The 20,623-nt window shown below is 30.7% G+C and overlaps 2 protein-coding genes across 16 annotated transcripts in view; one reads left to right on the forward strand and one right to left on the reverse strand.

Moving 5' to 3' along the window:
- LOC105449942 (protein unc-13 homolog D) overlaps positions 1 to 20,623 on the forward strand; it is a 32,380-nt gene that overhangs the window by 9,029 nt on the left and 2,728 nt on the right. For 3 of the 15 annotated variants that reach the window (XM_011689417.1, XM_011689414.1, XM_011689415.1), the window contains 13 exons: positions 9,140 to 9,298; positions 9,990 to 10,233; positions 16,849 to 17,013; positions 17,098 to 17,276; positions 17,570 to 17,614; positions 17,710 to 17,869; positions 18,010 to 18,536; positions 18,680 to 18,829; positions 18,917 to 19,054; positions 19,148 to 19,339; positions 19,417 to 19,711; positions 19,845 to 20,203; positions 20,370 to 20,559. In XM_011689417.1, coding sequence (XP_011687719.1) covers positions 9,140 to 9,298; positions 9,990 to 10,233; positions 16,849 to 17,013; positions 17,098 to 17,276; positions 17,570 to 17,614; positions 17,710 to 17,869; positions 18,010 to 18,536; positions 18,680 to 18,829; positions 18,917 to 19,054; positions 19,148 to 19,339; positions 19,417 to 19,711; positions 19,845 to 20,203; positions 20,370 to 20,559 — 2,803 coding nt within the window. The other 12 variants (XM_011689422.1, XM_011689428.1, XM_011689421.1 and 9 more) reach the window with 10 other exon arrangements.
- LOC105449944 lies at positions 22 to 2,686 on the reverse strand. The gene is made up of 5 exons (XM_011689429.1): positions 2,599 to 2,686; positions 2,039 to 2,511; positions 1,076 to 1,827; positions 589 to 935; positions 22 to 330 (listed from the first exon to the last, which is right to left on the reverse strand). Exons 1-5 carry the CDS (start codon positions 2,636 to 2,638, stop codon positions 86 to 88), a joined length of 1,857 nt encoding a protein of 618 aa, XP_011687731.1. The 5' UTR covers positions 2,639 to 2,686; the 3' UTR covers positions 22 to 85.

Raw genomic sequence — 20,623 nt, forward strand, 5'->3', positions numbered from 1 at the left:
TTACATAATTATGGATAATTTCTTTAAAGGTTATTGGAGAAATTTTTTTAAACTCGATTCCGACAGAATCTTTTAAAGAAAATTATTAACGTTCATGTTCAGGTGGTTGCCATACTTCCGCCAATTCTTCGAGATTGGATTCATCTTTATGCTCTCCCAAACAGAATAATGTAGAAACGAAACTAATTGTTTCCATGAACATAGTGACAAGTAGCAAATTATTTGCAAGACATGCTAAAGTACTCCTGTTATTTCGGTTTCGCATTTTGCTTATACGATTCATTGAACGCATTAGTTCTTCAAAAATATTATCGGCCTCCTTTCTTATTTCTGCAGAAATATATAAATGTAATTAATTTATAAAATTTACTGTTAATTTATAATTTTACTGTTGCAAAAATCATTACGAATTATTCTTTGGTAAATTTAGAATTATTTAATATAAAAATTAATAAATAAAAATAAAAATATATTACTTATTAAAACTGCTTTATTCATTAAATTAACATATTTTTTTAACAATTAAAAAAATTAGACTCAGATATAATAATTGGTATGTAGATATTTATAATTAATATAAATACTTACGATCTTTCTTAGAATATATCACGAGATATCTATTTTCATATTCCTCACTTTGGCTATCTGAATCTGTTATATTAATTGGCGTAATATAAGTAGAAGTCGACGTGTCGGTGTCTGCATCACTTAAATTTGCGCATCCAAATAATTCCAAAAGTTTTGTCATCCATTTAGATAAACAAAGGAGAATTTTAAAATGGTACCGCCAGGACTCCCCAAGAGAACTTTTAATACCGTGAACAAGAAATTGTTGCATCTCTAACGCAGAACGATGAAAGTTTCCAACAGTAAGCATCGTTTTTCTTAATACTCCATTTTTATATATATTTAATGATACAAACATCTTCTTGTATCTAAAATGATTATTTACGTTAATTTAAAAAACTGTTTTTTAGTTAAACATTTTAAATATTAATAATAAAATTATGATACAAACTACCATGTATAATAAAGATTAATAAATGCTACATGGGTTATTAAAATATCATTAAACCTCAGAGCCGCTCTCTTGTCCTTAGCGGCACTTTTCGAAAGCGTATTCAACCTCCTGTGGCCTTCCTGATAAATCGCAAAGTACTGGCATACATCGTACGTGAATTGTCTTCCCCATCTGCTTCTCGAAAGAACATTCCCAAGCTCATTCGCGATACGATGAAGAGGTGATCGTTTAGGTATTCGTTGATCCAAAATTTGCTCGTAAATATATTTCACTTGCCGCGCTGTAGTCCTCGGCAGTGTTCTATGGAAATCGCAGCGAATGCTCGCATTGCCATCTTCGTCGACATAAATCTTACATCCACTCAGATTTTCAATAACGGCTAACCATGGTTTGACAAAAAATCTATGATGAGCGACTGCTTCATTTGAGCCTTGATCTCCCGATGATGACACGCAAGTCACGAAACGTTGTAACTCTTTGATACAATCGCCGTAATGACTGGCCCTTTCAACAAGCGAATGACAGAGCAGCATGTACAATTGTTCACTGGTTGTGCCGTTACTTGATGCAGAACGGACGAATGCTCGATCTACACGGGACTTAAACGATTTCACAGTGTTGTCGGGTGAATCTTTTGCTAAGATTGCAAGAATTTGATTGAGATTAAAAGATGACGTTTGATTTTTTCTATTTTTTCTGTCTGTTACTGATAACAAACATTGAAATAATTTTTCACTGAAACTGGCGGCATCATTTATAGTACTAAAAAATTTAAAACTTCTTGTTATCTTGCGCGCTGATAAGTCCTGAAATAAGCATTAATTGTAAATATTATTCACATATAATTATTTTAATCTATAAACAACTTGCCCAAAAGCAACTTTTTTTTCTTTTGATGGAACTACATATTTTGAAGGTATAAATAATTTATCACATATACTACAATATATATTTTAATTGTATTTACTTTGAATACTTATGATAAAATCTATTCTCTTTCGATACTTTCGAACTTACCTCGTATAAAGTTATATTATATGTTTTGAAGAAATGAATAATCGCAGATTGAATCTCTTCTCCTATTCCAATAAGATCGCTTAACAGCAACGATCCCTGGATAAAACCTTCGGTAAACCAATTTTTAGAGACTGTAGAATTCCATAATGTTTGCCTATACTGACGAACTGATGCGGTTAGTCCGCTAATTTGCGCAAATTCCATAATTTTTGCACGTATAATCTTGCTTATTTCACTAATTGTGCTTGCCAAACTGCCTCCATCGGGAGACGACAATCTCAGGGTTATTGGCTGAGCGATTGGTCCAGTTAATCTCGCCAAGAAATGTTTTATTATCACTTCCGCATGTTGAATCTGTTTTGGATTTACCAGTACAAATGATGTAACGTCCGGTTGATTTCTTCGCGATGCTCTCATGGAAAACGTTTCATTATAATAAATATTTTCCGCCGTCACACAAAATACATTAATCTCTGCAAAAAATGATAAGAAAAAACGTTGGTTATTAATTGTAAATTTATTTGTTATTGATATATCATTAATTAAAAATAATACATTACCAATCAAGAATAGAACCAATATAATCAATTTGCAATGCATGTTTGAGTTAACTATGTTCGCAGATAACAATAGTTTCGCTTTTATGTAGATTCTTTCAGACCGTACGTCATGCAATTTACCCCACGAACAAAAGGAAATATTTCTTGTACGTTCAGTTGAATTTATTTTATTGCGAGCCATATATTACAAAAGTGAAAAATTTATGTTTTCGTTCAAATAGACGGTAATGCTCCCTCATATATAACACGATACAATAATGATAATACAAAATTTTTTTTCGAGAACACGGAACAATAACCAATTTGTAATTTTTATAAAAAAATTAATGTTCGGTGTAAAGATTGGAGCTAGCATTCCCATTTCCGTATCATAATGCCGCAGAAACGTTATTGATGTTTTCTTCAACGCATTCGCAGTGGTGTATGTATGTATACCGTATACGTATAGTATCAAGCGAAATGGCGACGTGGCGCCTGCGTTCAAGGACTGAAACGATCGCGACGTCAGTCTGGATAGCAGCTTTTACCAGGAATCAATTCCCGTACAGGTACTGGTCTAAAATTAGTAATGGAGTGCATTTGCGATACTGCCTACGATAAAATAAACTCGCAAAAGATTGAAATAAAATTAAAATTTAAATAATTGCGTTACTTTAAATAAAAAAGTGATATTATATATTTTTTTAATTTCCTTCGTTTTTTATAAGGTGTAATAACTGAATAGACCATTATATCACACAGTGCGTGTATTAACAAGAAATATTTTCATGTAAATTCATTCATACATGTTGAATAAAATGAATCAACTTCTCGCAATAAACTTTGATTTAGAAGAAGTAACAACGTACGTGATGTAGAACATAAGAAATACATTTCTGCACCTGATGGTGATTCTTTGATAATTTTATATATGTCTGCAAAGAGATCACCTTGATAATAGATGATGTCATTTAGATGACAAAATAAACTCCACGAATGTTGAGTCACTTACACAACTGCGCGTCTCGAATGATTATTTAATTAGTCTGATGTTACATCTACGAAAGAGATAAGTCACAGATGAAATGAACCGAGCGAACATTTCTTCTGTACGCTAATTGCTCCGTTTTTATTTAAATGTAAGCCAAGGTAAATAAATATATGCAATGAACTCTAATTTTTTAGACACCAAAGGTGTCTAAAAAATTCTAGAATTTCTAGGATTGATTTCTTTAACATTAATCTTAACTTAGTTAATTCATCGTTAAAATGCATGAGAAAAAAAAATCAAAAAATAAATTAAAAGACACTAATAAAACATATATGCTATATATTTGAAAATTTATTATAAATTAATTTTAAACATGACTTAATACAAACGAGAAATAAATGCTCTGATCAATACAATGCCCGTATCAATACTTTAAAAAAAAAATTTGTGTTTTTAAATAAATTCAAAAATACTTTTAGACAAAATAATATTGTAACGTTTTTGTAAAATATACATAACGGGTAAAAGAAGTGACAATGATTTCTATGGCTTGACAATAGGTGCCATCTACCGGGCGACTGAAAAGTAAAGTGAATGGCTCCATGTTTCATTCAAGAATAAATGGAACGCTTACTAGTCGCACCTATACCGGCATTAACTCCAGCCGGCATATATTTCCCTTGCGAAATACACTTAAGTTTCCTGCGCAGACGAGGTCAATATCTGACAAGGAATGTTTCTGTGAGTGCGCGATTAATGTACGTTTACGATTTTCTGCAAGTTCGGCAACTATAAGATACAGTTAATAATCGCATGCTTAAAATAACGGTGAAGCTCTCGGAGGATACTGAATCCCATATAAGTGCGTTCTGATTCACTGGGTGAGATCGAAGAAATCAAACGAAGATGGATGAAGAAGCTATGTGGAAAGGTTTTTACCACAAGATCGTAGAAGAGAAATTAGCAAAGGAGAAGGAACGGCAAGAGAAATCGGAGCACGAGCTAAGGTAAAGGGATTTCAATTGCGTTTTATTATTTATATTAACTTTTAATTATTCTGTATCTCGGCTTTGACGAAAGAGACACTGCAAATTACCTACAAAAAATTTATATTATTTATTGAACGAGAAAGAATGTATTTAAATTATTAAATAGATTATAGTAATAATAGAATAAATACTGTCAAGTAATTCTGTAATTGTAAAAATTATTTAACAATAAAATTATCTTGTACAAAAATACAATGTCTATTTATAACAATATAACTTAAAATATTGTATATTTATAAGATTGAAATAATATTTGTACATGGCGTTGTTTCAACACATTGATTCGTAATACTTTCTCTCACATTTATAAGTGTACATCAAACTTTGAAAACATCTTTCACGTGATGACAATATATTGAAAAAATAATAATCTTCTTAAATAAAGAAGGAATATGTTGATACAAATTATATTTAATTAATTATTAATATAATTTATTTTTAACATCCAGTAACAATGCTGCCGATGTTGATTAAATTTATAATACTAAAATTTTATCAATTATGCATGTTAAATTATCTCAAAATAGTATTTTATTGATAATAACATCAAGAAAAGTAAAATGAACTCATGAGGTATGACTTATTTTTGGCACGAAACTGGAGCGACGTCGATAACGATGAGTTCTGCATGCATTGCATATTCAAAATCTTCATGATTAATGATAATGCTCCACGATAAACGAAATGCGTGCTCTTAACTCATTGATAAAACCTCAAATTATATTGTCTGTGACTAGGCGTGTAGGATCTATTAATAGAATGAGACTAACACAGGGAGATTGGAGGAACGACTACGTGGCAACTAACAGATCATGAGTTCTATACCTGTATGCAAAACATATAGGTGTGTCTATATATACATGCAGTTCCGCGAGATCTGGTGTCCAAGGTCGGTACGATGTTACATGATTCACTACCTTCTGACGTCTTTATAAGAGACAATTAACTGCATGATGTTACGTGAGGAACATGAAATCGACCATCTGTGAAGAAGTTTGGTCAGGTGTAATCCGATTATATTAATGCAAATAACTTATTATAACGCACGTACTGAAAATTATTTCCGGTATATAAGTGCTGTTTGTGAGATATATTTTTATATACTTTAAATTAAATGCAAATTTAATTTAAATCTAAGTTTACTAATCAAATTGTTTATTAATAATTATGTGATATATATGTATATAATATATTTATACAATATATGTATATATTACATTACACACACACACACACACACACACACACACACACACACACACACACACATATATATATATATATATATATATAATTAGCATTTAGCTTATATTTAATTTTTATCTTTATTACAATTGTAATTCTAATTCTAGCAAAATGTGTATGCCAAGTATACATATTTAATACACATATTTATTATAAAATAAATTGGCCATCATAACAAAAATAAATAATTTTGTAAAAAGAAATTAATTGCGATAGGAAAAAAAAGAAAGAGATATATAGATGATAAACTATAGTTTATATAATGATCCTTCCTGATGAAGTCGATAACCCTCTTTAAGAAGCATAACCGTCTATTTCTGTTTTTAATTGCATTTCCCACGGTTTCCACAATTCAATAATATGGTGCTACAAGAAAAACCACACACGTCACATGTGGAGAATATCGGGGAATTCCCCGACGGCCCGACAGAAAAGTACAAGATGATGAAGAAGTGGAAAGGCGCCTTAGATCATCGCTTTAGGTGACTGACCCACAAGAATCGTTGAAACCTAAATTGGTTCTCCGATACCAGTTTACTCAGACCTTCAAAGTTGTGATTTCGTCAATGTGTACATCATCAAATACATGTTAAAGTTTGCGGAAATGATTGACAAGTGCTTCGATATTTATGAAGTTGAAGCAATGAAGAATTTTACACACGTTAACATATTATATAACACCGACGTGCTGTTGTGGATTTTGCAAGCTTGTGACTTTTTAAACTCAATATAAGATCTAAAATTTTAAGTTTACGAAATACTTAAGTACAAGACTCTCCAAAATACTTTTAACAAAATCGAATTCGACAAATTACTAAAAACAGTTTAATTTATATATTTATATTATGTTTATTGGTAAAATAACATGTGTGCGTCATATGTAATATATTATATTGATAAATTTGAGATTGAAAACACGAACGTTTCAGTCTATAGCAATATTATTTTGAGGTCATTCAGCTTATTGAAGACTGCCTACGGCTTACATCACAACAGACTTTATACTTATTATGTGGATGAACTTGAAATACAACATACTTAATATCTAACTATTTTAAATCGATCAACAAGCAAATAAAATAATAAGAGTGATTGAAATTAAACACATTTATATGCCAAATAATACTAAGAATAAGATGTAGAGTTTAATTGTTAAATAAATTTCTATAAAAAACGTCAAGTTGTGTAATAAATTTATTTCATCGATTTTACAAATAAACAACAAATAAATTTATATCAAATGTAAAACAATTTGTGGTCCTCACGCAAGATCAATTTATGTCAAAATCGATTATCAATTGGAGAGACAGTTCAACTGGATTATTTAGACTTTGAAATATAATCATATCGCAAGAAGTTAAAAGTAGATGGCAGAAAAAGGCTAGAAAAAGATCGAATAAGCCTACATTTTTCAAACAACAGTCGAACCGCAGAATACTCGAGCGGCATGCGATACCATGATTCATTTCGTTCTACAGTTAAGAATAAAAGAGGCTCAGAAGGATGCAATGCATTACTTCGAAAAAAAAGGAATGCAGTGACGCAAGTCAGCGAACATCTATTTCTTGTTCTTCTTGCCTCGTAATTCGAGAACGTATTTCCCGATTTGTCTTCACGCACTGTTTACAAGTTATAAAATTTAGATGACAAAATGTTCTTAATGTCTTACAATTGTTAATTAAAAAGCAATTAAATTTGTTAATTGTGTTTTACTCTGTTACGCAATCTTTCGAATAACAAGTACATTAGTTTGATAAGAGTTAATTAATCAGCTAATTAATCAACTAGCTAATAGATCAACTGAAATAAATCAAAATGTTTTTCTCTTGTCATTTGTTCTCTTACGTAAGTGTGTAGACTTTCCTGAAATTAATTTGAGTAAACGATAAACAAGGTAATATAAATTCCATATTCCGAGCTTAATAAGCATTTAGCGTACGTACGTTATAAATTAATTCGTGCTTATCTCTCGATTGTAAAGTTCTTATCTGATTGCATGTACCTGCTAATTTGCCTGAATTTATGATTACATAATGCATTCGCAAATTCTTTTAAAAAATGTTCAAAAAATACTGAAATTAAAAAATTGATAAATTATACATAATTGAAAATATTGCATAATTCTGCAGCGCATGAGACTAACTATTGTAGATTAACGAATCTTTTACAGATACATATAAATATTGCGTGGTTATTACTATAATGAGCACAATTATAATTATATGCTTGTTCAAACCATCGCAAATAACAGATATTCCAACAATATCTTTGTTAATTATTTGTGTAATCAAACCCCACGCATATCCTGATTCCTCCTACTTACTACCTACTTGCTACCTGTTTTCCACTCGAATCCTTATTCAGTTTGCAAACAGACATGGACCAATGCATATCTCCGAAACTATTAATGTGACGAATCTAACGAATCTAAACGAACCAATTTGATTGAAATAATTGCGCACATGGGAACTTTGAGTCAGTCACTCGCATCTTATGTGAGAATCCGGGAATCCTTCTCCGTAATAGGGGAAAGAACGTTGTGTAATTAAGTTTCCGTTTTATATGACCAAGCCATTGTTGTGATAGTCAGTATGAACGAAGCCGCGGGACGAGGATATTCTGAAAGATAACTCAGTGGCTTGAGACAAACAATACAGCATACTGAAATGTGAGCACAAACGTTCAATTCGCTTCAGTCATAGTTGATTCTTGCATGTTATATTGCCTGGAAAAGTTCTTCGAAAGTGATATTTGCTAATGTCACAGTGCATCGCGTTGTGTCTTATCAAAAGAAGTGTTATATTCTGCAGTCTGTCGAAGTGCAGTTGAATATGTAGTGCGAATGTGTGTAAAGAAAGCATTTAAATTTTCCGTGAAAGATTCACTTGTTAGCTTCATAACTCAGTTTCAATTCTGTAAAATTATATTCATTATAATAAATTCATTTTTAATTTAAATAGAAAAGTCTTTGATGTCAGGCAATTACTTTTTATTACGTTCTTGACAATATTAAAACAATTATTCATATATTTTTTGTATTTTTTGTTAAATGAGCAATAATAATATTTTAACGAAAGAGATCATATAATTTAATGTACCTAATTATTTTTTTATTATAAGTCTAGTGTACGAGTTCAAAGTTTTATTAGTCTAGATTTATCGAAGACAAATCGTAAATAAAGTTTAGAAATAGAAAACGAGAACTTTTATTTAACAATATAACGCGATTTTTCCTACGTGAATTTTTATTAGAAGACGTGTTGTATTTTTGCTGAAGGACTAAGAAAAGGAAAATGGCGCATTTTGAAAAACTGGACGAGAATCATCCTTACTATGCGATCGCCGCTTTACGAATGTCTCAAAAACCAGAAGCGAAAGAAGTGACCGTCGCGAGATTCTATTGGAAATTTGCGGCGCACAACTTTCTTAATAAAAGGTGAAAACGAGAGGTTCATGTGTGTGGAATGTGCACTGATGAAAGAGCTTACACTGCGTTTTAGCACAATAACATTGCGATATTTTATGCGTTTTTTTTGAAGCCATGTGCTATGCTTTTCAATAATTTGTATTCACGCAGATGTATGTGCTTTCATCTGATATATTTCCTAAAAGCTTTTCCACATATTTCTTCCTTTTTTCTTTCCCAAAACCATTATCTATATTTATTTTACCTGTTTTAAATATCCCACTGATAAATATTTAATTTCTGAATAACCATAATAATAAAATTAGCAAGACGTTTGAAAACGTTAATTTATATTTAAGTTTATTAAATTATTTATGTAAATGTAAATTATATATATAATAGAATAGAAGTACATTAAGTTTATGCACTTAAATGTATAATATATTCGCTCATTGAACATCAACTTCATTAGATGCACTAGACTAGAATATGCTCTAATAATTGTATGCACTAGAAATTATTTTAACAATGTTTACTGTATTAGATAAAAATATCTTATTATTATTTTAATATCATTGTAGAAAGAAATATATATCTACAAGTTACAATACTGTAAAAAAATAAATTTTTAATAAAAATTCTTAAAAAAATAAGAAATTGTATAATTAAAGTTAAAAAATTATTAAACTTGTTATTAATCTGAAATAATATCTGATTTTAGGATACAAGAATCAGATGGCGGCTTTTTTGAAAATCTCGGCACGCTACTTGCAGAAAAAGCTCGCGCCCAGGAACAAGAAGAAAGACCGCTTTCAAAGAAAAAAGATGAAGCACAGGAAGAAGAAGAAATCTTGATTGAGGAAGAAAGCATCGAGGAACCAACTGAGGCCTTGCTGGAAACTGACAGTGACAGAGACGAAGATGAGCATGCTCGAAATTTCTTGGCCGAATCGATGGGCTTAAATGTGAGTAATAAATTACTTAACTTATTGCTAATATGAGGGATAAATTTTAATGTATATACAAATTCTTGTAATTCTTATTCAAACGATAATAAAATGCCACGCTGCAATTTTATCTAACTGCTATCAATAGCATTTAAAAAAAGAAACAGTTGTTTCTTTTAAAGCCGGATGTATAAGAGGTATCAATCGGTGAAATTAAATAACTAAATTTAGATTTCAACTTCAATAAAGAGTTGGAGATCAATATGCACTGTCAAAATCAGAAGTTTAATAGATCTTCTCTTAGAAACGATATTATCGTTCCGTTCGGAGATTCTAATTCGAGATAGATTATTTCATCGTCTACTCTTCGGAATATTAATGACTACTTTCGGCAAGAGAACGAATTCTCAACACGCTAACAGCATACGGAGTATTGCCTGAAAATATTTCGAGTAGCTCCCTACCGCATCACCTACGTCAATAGATAACGGGTAGTCTGTTTAAGATCAAAACGGCTCTGCGTAATTCCGAAGAACTTTTATATAACGCTCACTTACACTGCATAATTCAGAACAGAGTTGTCGTCATGGGAAACGAACTTAGGATGCTATAATTGCGTTAACTTTCTCGTGAAATAAATTGTAAAAAATGTATATACATATTTCATCATTAATCTATATTTTTAACGTACAAACGTTTGAGAAAAATTTTACTGACTATTAATCAAAGCATTACATAGAAAAAAAAACCTAACTATTTAGAACAACAATTTGGCACAATTTAGACATTAAAATTTGATCGATTTAGAACATCGATAAATTAAACGGATATATCCCGTTATTTTGTCGTCAACTTCATAACTATGCATGATGCAGCTACTTTATAAACCTGTTATGTGTGATTCTAGGCGAAGCGTATTTTCTCGATTGTTATTGCATAACAGATTATTAATTTTTTAATATTCATAATAGTAGACATTCATGATTCAAGCTCTTTCTCGTAGGATCGAAACTTCATATTTTCTGTACGTTGTTGTGTGTCCTGAGGCATAATTGAACGGCCACGATATTGATTTTTCCAAAGGTTTCAGTCTGGCAGGGAAGGTAGTCGAAGTTAGACGCTCCCTTACGTTGCCATGCGAAACGCTGCCATAATTTTCCCCGTTCAATTTTATTTTTAAGTCGATTTGTTTTAAAATAATGGTCTTGACTGAATTCAACAAACCACTCTTCCCTAAAATGGACAGGGACAAAGAGCACGTAAGTCCGGCATCGTCTAATTATTTTATTAGCACATTATTGTCATTTACACTACAATCCATATTCAATTTAAAAATATTTATTTAATGTACATATATGCAAATTATACCCAATTTGCAGAATAACATCTTATTTTTTATTCCGTAATTGCAAATAATTCTATCACAAGAAGTTCATTAATCTATAGAATATATTCTTTCATATATTTATTTTGCATGATGTCATGCGCAATAAAACGTTCTGATAAATTTTTATTGATTCAAGAAACAATCCCTTATTCTGGAGGTTTAACGTCAAACTTTGATTTAAAATCGATCACAATTTTTATAATATAATAATACTTTATATGTACACCCTCTGCACACTGGGGTGTTATGCCTTATACTTAATCGAGCAGTTAAACTCAATCTGAAATGAGACCCACGTGTTCGTGCGTTAGCAAATGCACTAATACAAAGTCGTCTAGTCGATGTACGACGACTCTGATCTGTTGGTCCATCTATTCCTGGCAGTGTGGTGCTCGCCTCCGTCAAGTTCCTGTCTTGTCTTCTCACGCTGATTATCCTGATCATCTTCTTTAGCTTCATTGTTAATTGTTGTCGTTCGACATTGCATTATCAGTCCTCAAAATATATTTTACATCAAGAGATTCTACAAGAATGAAACGCAGTGAAGTTATTCGTATGTTTCTACGTACAGTTAATGAGTGATTTAATTAAACAGGAGGGTAGTGAATCTTTTTTAATCCGTTTTAAATTGTTACTTTTAATAGTTTAAATTTTCGGTGAGTTATGCAAGAAATGTGTACTCTAAAGTTGAATGAGTGATGTACAGTTTGCTACGTGTCGCGAACATGCCTCTTAAAAAAATATGTACCCGCAAAACAATTATAAATATTTTCCTAATATTATTATTATATTTATTATATAATAATAATAATAATATTTTACTAATAAAATTTGTAATATTTTTATAATATTATAGATTAATTGTGAAAATTGAGTTATATTCAAACGTGATTAATAAGTAATTGTGCACGTATAATAAAAAGTTAAAATTAAAATTAAACTGAACTATTAAAAAATTAAGACTTTAGTAAAAATCAAAGAATTATTTAAATAATGGAAGAAATAATTAATAAATGTCAATTAATTAATAATAATTTGGTAAAGATAATACGTAACATAAGCATAATTTTTTATAGTTTATTTAGTTTAACGCAATTTTAAGCTACAGCACTTCAGTATTTGGAATTTGCTAAGTTGTAAAAATAAATTAGTACTCAGAAAACCAGGTTAAAATGCTTTCTTCTTCTGCTCGATAGTCTCTTGAAAAATTGGCAAATTGTCAGAAACACAGTTTAAAAATGAAACGAAATGTAACAGTAGTATCATCTCTTTTTTCAATATCTGTAGTAATTTTCTCATTTTTTTATGTTTAATATATTTTTTTAAACAAACATAAATCAATGCTTTTTGTTATTATTTGATTGCAAGATATTTCTATTAAAAAACATTCAAATTCTTCATTAAGAGCCATCGTAACATAATTATGTACATGAAAATAATATATGCATTCTAAATTATTGTATTAGGGAGTAATAATTATGACTATTATGACGATACAGAATAACTGACGTATTAAACGAACTCATCCTCGTCGAAAAATAGAATCGGTATTGGAGTGGGCGTAAAGATTTGGGCCGTCTTTAAAATTACATAATTCTAAGAAAATTAAACGAAGACAAAATATGAAGGACGAAAGTATCTCCATACATTCATACGTTCCACTTATCATACAACGGGTGTCTCGGTGTGCCTTGATGGCCAATGAACTAATTGTTGGTATATCAGCTTTCATTGGACGCAATTGCGAACGTATGAACGCATTGTGGTTGCACTTGTCCTATGGGTCACACTAAACGGGATACGACACAGTTCTTTTATGTCCAGATTCGCCGATTGTTTTCATGCTATTTAACACACGCAATCATGCGATGCTCATTCCTGAGAATCTTTTGTTCAGCCATCGTGAAACACAATAAAAAAATATTCAAAAGAAATGACGTAAAAAAATTACAGTAAAGAAATTTTTAAAAAATAAAAGTTTTATTAATACATATATATGTACTAAATATTCATGATTTTCAATAGCAGATTTCGTTTTATCAGTACAAACATAATCCAAACGTAATCTCACTGTCAGAGTCAATTGCTCTTGGCAACTATATTTGCCAATGGACATTGATATTGAAGGTTATGCCCTAATTCTCTGGTCTCACCATATACAAAATTCTTAATTTCACGATCTTAACATTAATTAAAAATAAAAAATTCCTATATAGATAGTAACATGTAAAGTATTATATTAGAAAGTTTTAATAAATAATTAATCGATGTAGCATCGATTAATGTAAGTTTTTATTGTAATAATATAAAATGTATTAAATATATATGTACATCTATAATAAAAAATTGATATATAAAAGTTATTAGAAATGTTTAATTTAATTTTTTTTAATTATTTATAGAAATGACAATAATTTCGAATTTTATTCCACGTAAATATCTATATTAAGTCTTCAAAGTGTTTATAATGTTTTACTCTTGTAAAAAATATTACAGTAAATGTACGGATAGTTCATTTAGAAATTATCTCTTTGAAATCAATTTGGAATTACATATTTTAGGCACACATGTCACATTACTGATCAACTTTCTGTTAAAAGTGCACTGAAAAATGCTAAAAAACTGCATTAAAATAGCAATGTAAGACTGAATAATAATAAAAATTACATAGTAGTAAATATTACATAACATAAAGCTTGTCATTTTCACATCATATAATTTTAACTTGTTAGTAAAACATATGATGTAATTAAAAACGTTCAGTGTTTACTAACAATCCAAAATTTATCAAATTGTGGCTAAAATTTATCTGTTTCCTTAAAAAATATACGCTATTAATAACATGTTTTTATGCGATAAGTTAACAATAAAATTTTAATTATCAGAAATACATATAAAGATTGTCTTCAAGGAAATTTCTCTTTTAAATATTATATATATATATATATATGCTACAAAAATAATTTATTCTCAACTCATATATATCGTGCACAATTAAAATTACAAGATATGATATAATGAGATATGATATAATACTAATAACGATAATCTTATCCTAAGCTTGTCTTTCGCTCTCAATTGGCATACTCGTGCATGCTCATATCATAGACTATCCTTTGACTATCGACTAATTCCATAACATCATGATTTATGCGTGCTACGGTTGATGGCAATCGGTTGATTATGCATACGAACGATTGAATATACGACGACTCGGCGTATTGTCGATAAGAGAGGTCGTGGCCACCGTGGAAGTTCATCTTTGGCCGACGAAGTGCGTTTAATACCGCAATGAAATTCGTCGATCGCGCGTGCGATAAATTGGTAACCTTCTCTCCGTCGTCAGCAGCGCATGAAATGCTCTCGGAAAATTATCATCGGCTAAAGCAATAAATTTTTATTGTCCCCCCCATCGAATGTGAGTGTACCGGGGTCAGTGCGCGGAATTCTTTATCCTCACGCAAGGTCCGAATGTGTTTGCGTGAGCAGGTTCAACGTCTAATTGAAGCCAGGACCACTGGTGCATGAACGTTCATTGTTCTTACCGAACAACATGATCTTCTGTCTTGCATCTCCACGGGTCATTGTCGCGCCGTTCTAGATTCCTTTTCGCTAGATCTACTTGTCCGTTATCGTAGTCGCAGCTGTTCGAGACGAATCGTCTAAGGAAATTGCCGGCTAGAAGGAAAGTGTCGCTTAAAGTAAAAGAATTATGATTCGGCCGTAAATTTAATAATGATTGCGTTGGACACAAATCGTGCGAGTCACGGAAGAACTGCGTGAAAATCGTTAAATGTGTAATCCAATGTGACGATATGACAGTCCGTGTGATTGTAAATGTTATTCGTGTATTCGACAAGTGAGAATAACTATATGAGGTTCAATATGGTGAGCACAAATCCGCCCATAGGGACAGCCACTCTCAATCGTATGAGAAATACATTTTGTGGAGTGCCAAAGGCTGAAATTGAACGTAGGACTAATGCGCTATTGCAATCCATGACGGTGAGTCTGATTATGCCGGACGGTTGTGATTAATGATGAGGAAAATTCATAAAGTTATTATTTACTCGAGAGGGAAAGATAAATATTAATATTTCCATGAAAAATTTTATTAGTGTTGATTTTTATATTTCTTTTTCTTTAAATGCTGAATATTTATTTCATCTATATATTTCTATTGTTCTAAAATGTTTTAATTTCCTTATTCTAAAAAAATATTAAAATGTAAGTTAATGTAATTTTATTTTAAAACTGTAAATTTTAATTTCGGTTAACAATTAAAAGAATTTGAATTGTGTTTTATGTTGTATATACAGCACAATATATGTATATAAATATGACATAAATTGTAATTCTTCACGGAAAGAACAATTTTGCTGAATCGAGATCTGAAAATAATTTTTGTCCAATAATCAAAATTATTTTGTGCGAAAGTCAAAATGATTGCTAGAATAGCAAAACATTTTATAGCAATACTTATTAGTTTTAACATTCCAACAAATTATTTTGGTGATTCAATAAAAAAATTATTTTCAGATCTGTTTTTAGCAAAATTTTTAGGTCTTTCAACAAAATCGTTCTTTCCGTGTTTAATTTCACAATTTATATTATGTATGCATTATTTTCATTGTAACATTCGTTTCAAAATGTTAGACAATGTTTTGTTTACTTAGAATTTAAATGGGATATATATGGATATTTCAATTAAAGATTTTATACTCTGACTTACTAATGAGTAATGATACTTTCAACAAAGATTCGAAAAAGCGGTCAAAATTACCTAATCATTTGGCAAATTATATTATTATGATTAAAAAGTAATTTAAAAATTTGGTAATAAAAGTTATTCTAGGCTTAATTAATTAAACAAAGCAAAATACATAAAATATAAAATCAATTGTTAATATTAATTCAAAATGTTATATGTATATATATATGCACTGTACTGTCGTTATATACAGATATACAGTGACTCACGAAGCTAATCAATATAATAGTAATTATCTATAAATAATTTAAAGAAAGCAACTGATAAAAAAATAATCTTCTAATATTAATGTAAGAATAAACAAATATCTACTCTTTTGCTACAGATATCTTCATTTACGAATTTTTAAAAGAAATTCGTAACAATTCGTACAATTTAATCAGTTTCGTGAATTATTATATATATAACATACTTCTCAAAAAATTTTCTCAGCTTTTTCATAACTAATGTTATTCGTAATGTATTTTGTCTACAGATCGAAGAGCTCTATACAGCGCTAGTGTATATGACACAACATCAAATTGGCTTCGATGTTACTAAAGAATGTAGCCAAGAAACTCTTTTGAATCATTTACAAAATGCCTTCAAAGTTGATAATAAAACACACGAGAGAGTATTGGAACAAATGCGAAATCTTGAGGTAATTTATTTTTAAAATTATTTTACATAACATTATAATTTCATTATAATATATGCATTTAAAAATGTTATTGCTCACATTTAGCCACCAGAATTACATCTTAACATTGAAATAATCGAAGCTAGAGAACTAGTCTCTAAAGATTCTAATGGCAAGAGTGATCCTTTCTGTGCCCTTTATCTCGAATCAGCACCTACCAAAAGGTACACTACTGCCGTGAAGACATGTACATTAAGTCCAATCTGGGAAGAGCACTTTGAATTGTGAGTAAAACATATATTTTCCTACTTTTGTAAAAGCAATGCTATTCTAATATATCGCATTATATTTTTTAATTTGTGACAGAGTTTATTAATTTTGTTTAAATATTTTAAAGAGGACATAAACATATTTAATATTTTAATATCTCATTAGTTTAATTAATTGTATATAGAAAATTAATTAAATACTGCGTTTGAAATAGTCAAGATCTAAGTTTATTTTATAATTTGAAAATTTTCTATTAGATATCATTATCATATTGTATTCATTTTATATCATATATGTTATTATTTAGGCCATTGGAGGATCCTGAAAATGATATCTTGTCTCTCGAAGTATGGTAAGTTATACACATTGCTCTGTATAATAAATTAATAATTATTAATTATTATAAATTATAAATTATTATATATTCTTATCTTATGCATTCTCTAGGGATTTTGATCCTGCCGAAACTGTGCCTGAAAAAATAAGTAAAGTTAAAGACATTAAAGGTGCTCGTGGCTTATTAAAATTAGCCAAAGAAATTGCAGTAACGGCTACACATGGTAGTCACAATAATGAATTCATTGGACGATGTCGGATACCGTTGAAGGTAATATAAAATTTAATCTAAAAAATTTAAAGCATATGTATATATATGTATATATTTTTTTTATTTTTATCAATATATTGCATTTAATATTGTATTTATCTTTTTAATAGTAAACATATGTTTTGTTCCTATTTGTTTAGGATATACCAACAACGGGTCATACTATGTGGTACTCTCTAGACAAGAAAAACAAGTCCAAACGTCGTGGCGTCATAAAGCTCCGACTGGCCTTCAGCGCGGAACATAATGCACAAGTGGCCGCACAAGAACACCGGCACCTGCTAAGAGTGCTTCTGCTTCATGAGATTGAAACGGAAAAAATCGAAAAGTACTGTTGGTGTGGTCGTTGGTCAGGACCTGCCGAAGCGCTCATTCTTCAACATAGCGCACAACGTGGCTTACTAGCCAGAAATGTCGCCCTGGCACAATGGGTCGAATACGCAAGAATCCACGAGGAGCATCCATTAAGTTTTACAGTCTTTAATAAGATTATAGCAAACAGTTTGTTCAGACCAATAGACAGCGGTCTGTTCTCCATTGAGGAAATTAAACTCTTCTGGAAAGCTACGAAGAAAGTTGTATTTTCATGCTTAAACAGCATACGAAAAATCAGAAAATTGATTTTGGGAGACAAAAATACGATAATACAATTAACTTGCATGTTAAGGTAATATTTATATTCTTATACAATTTTATTGACTTTGTAACATGTAATTCTATTAATATGGATGCTTTTCTATATTGAATGTATAGAAAGAAATGCTTCAAATTATTAAAATAAAATTTTTTAATAAATCTCGATTATTTTAGGGTACTGTCAGCTGTATCCTCTCTGAAAATTCCTGAAGATGTCAATCTCTTTCCTGCCAAGATGTACTTTTGGTTCCCTGAAACTGATGATTTAAAAGTAGACATACTCCAAGGTTTGGAATACACTATTACACAAAGTTGCGCTGAATGGTAAGCAAAGCAAAGCGCATAAATTTAATATATTTTATTCTTTTTGTTCTTAACTAATTTACTAAGTAACATTTTAATATGTTCTAGGTTTGAACATATACTAAGCAATAATACGCCTGAGACAGAATCGGATGAAGACGCGCTTAGATATCATATTAAAGTAATTCAATTGATTAGAGCAGATTTACAGAAAGCTATTGATTATTATCACAATCTATTCATAAAGTAAGTCATACTGTTTAGTAAGATATTGTATACATACAGAGTATAATTATGTATTCAATAACGTAAGCCTTAATTACACAATTTTTTTTTTAGGGAAATCAACGTTCCATACGCAAGAGTGATGTATATTGCGTATGAAAAGAGAATCAGTGATATGTGCACGATCATTATAGAGGACGTGTGCGCCAGATTGAAACGAATTGAAGTTGATAGCACTGACAATGCGGAATTGAGCTTGGGCACGACTCTATTCGAGCTTTACCTTACGCTTCAAAGATACGCCAAGTGAGTTCACACAGTTCTGCAAAATTTATCTACTTAAACATTCAAACATTTCGCTTATTTTAACATACAACTTACAGACTTGGCCAGGGACTTTGTGCCGAAGGAGAGCTAGAGAATATGAAGATACAAAATTATTACGATTGGTTCAAGGGCGGTGTCGCGCATTGGCTGGAAATCGCAGTGTATAAAGCACTTCAACGCATCGACAGAGCAGTCGAAATTGATACTTTGCAAGCAGTTTCCAGCACCGTTCAGTATAGTTCAAGCGCTGTAGATACATTGACGACATTCTATCAAATTAAAGTTTTTTGGACGCAGCTAGCGTGGCCTGACGTTGAAGGTTCCTATACATTCATAGCGAGAATTATTGACGTAAGTTTGACAATTTTGACTTATTTAAGTTATAATTGACGTACAGTATGTATTAACTTGATATTATATGCACAGAGATTGAGAATAATAATAATAAATTTAAACAATTTATAATAAAATATTTATTTTGCAGGACATTTGTAAATGTTCCATAGCATATGCTGATAAAATGGCAGCAAAAGCGGAGATGACAACGGAATTAGAGCAACTCTCGCAAAGTAGCGTCTACGAAAAAAGATTTGCAATATCGACGGCCTGGTGCTTTGCTATTAATAATATCGATTATATCAGAACGTCGATAGCACCGCTGGCTATGGACTTGGGATTAGAGAAAATTATAGATGCTTTAGGAGAGCACAAGACTCACGAGGAGGCTGCTCGTTGCCGACAGACTCTTCAGCTTATCATTGACAACGCCACAGATACTGTGAGGAACAAGATCATAGAGTTGTTGGAAATTGTAGCCAACAAAATGGCTCCTGCAATGAATAGGTAAGTACAACTGAAAATGTATGTCACTTTCTTTTAAGTAAATTGATATTAATTTGTAACAATTTGTAAGACAATTTATAACAGTTAATATATACAACTAATTTTTTTCAATTTAATTACGTTTTAAACTTTAAAGTATCCTGATGAGAAATTTATTTTTTTTCAGATATCTCAAGGAGGGTGCCGAATTAATTGACACGACCAGCAACGCGATGGATCGTCTGCTACAGTATTTGGACAATAATCTGGAAACTTTACATAATAATCTCAACGAGGACAACTTTAACAGAGTTCTCCTAGTGATTTGGGAAATTATATCGCAAACGTTGTATGAGTTAGTCAATATCAATTTAGAAGTAAATATCAAGAACACAAGCATATTATATTTTCTCATCATAAAGAGTTTCAGTGTTTCATAAG

The sequence above is a fragment of the Wasmannia auropunctata genome, unplaced genomic scaffold (assembly GCF_000956235.1).
Source record: "Wasmannia auropunctata unplaced genomic scaffold, wasmannia.A_1.0 LD336071.1, whole genome shotgun sequence".
Classification (NCBI taxonomy): Eukaryota; Metazoa; Arthropoda; class Insecta; order Hymenoptera; family Formicidae; genus Wasmannia; species Wasmannia auropunctata.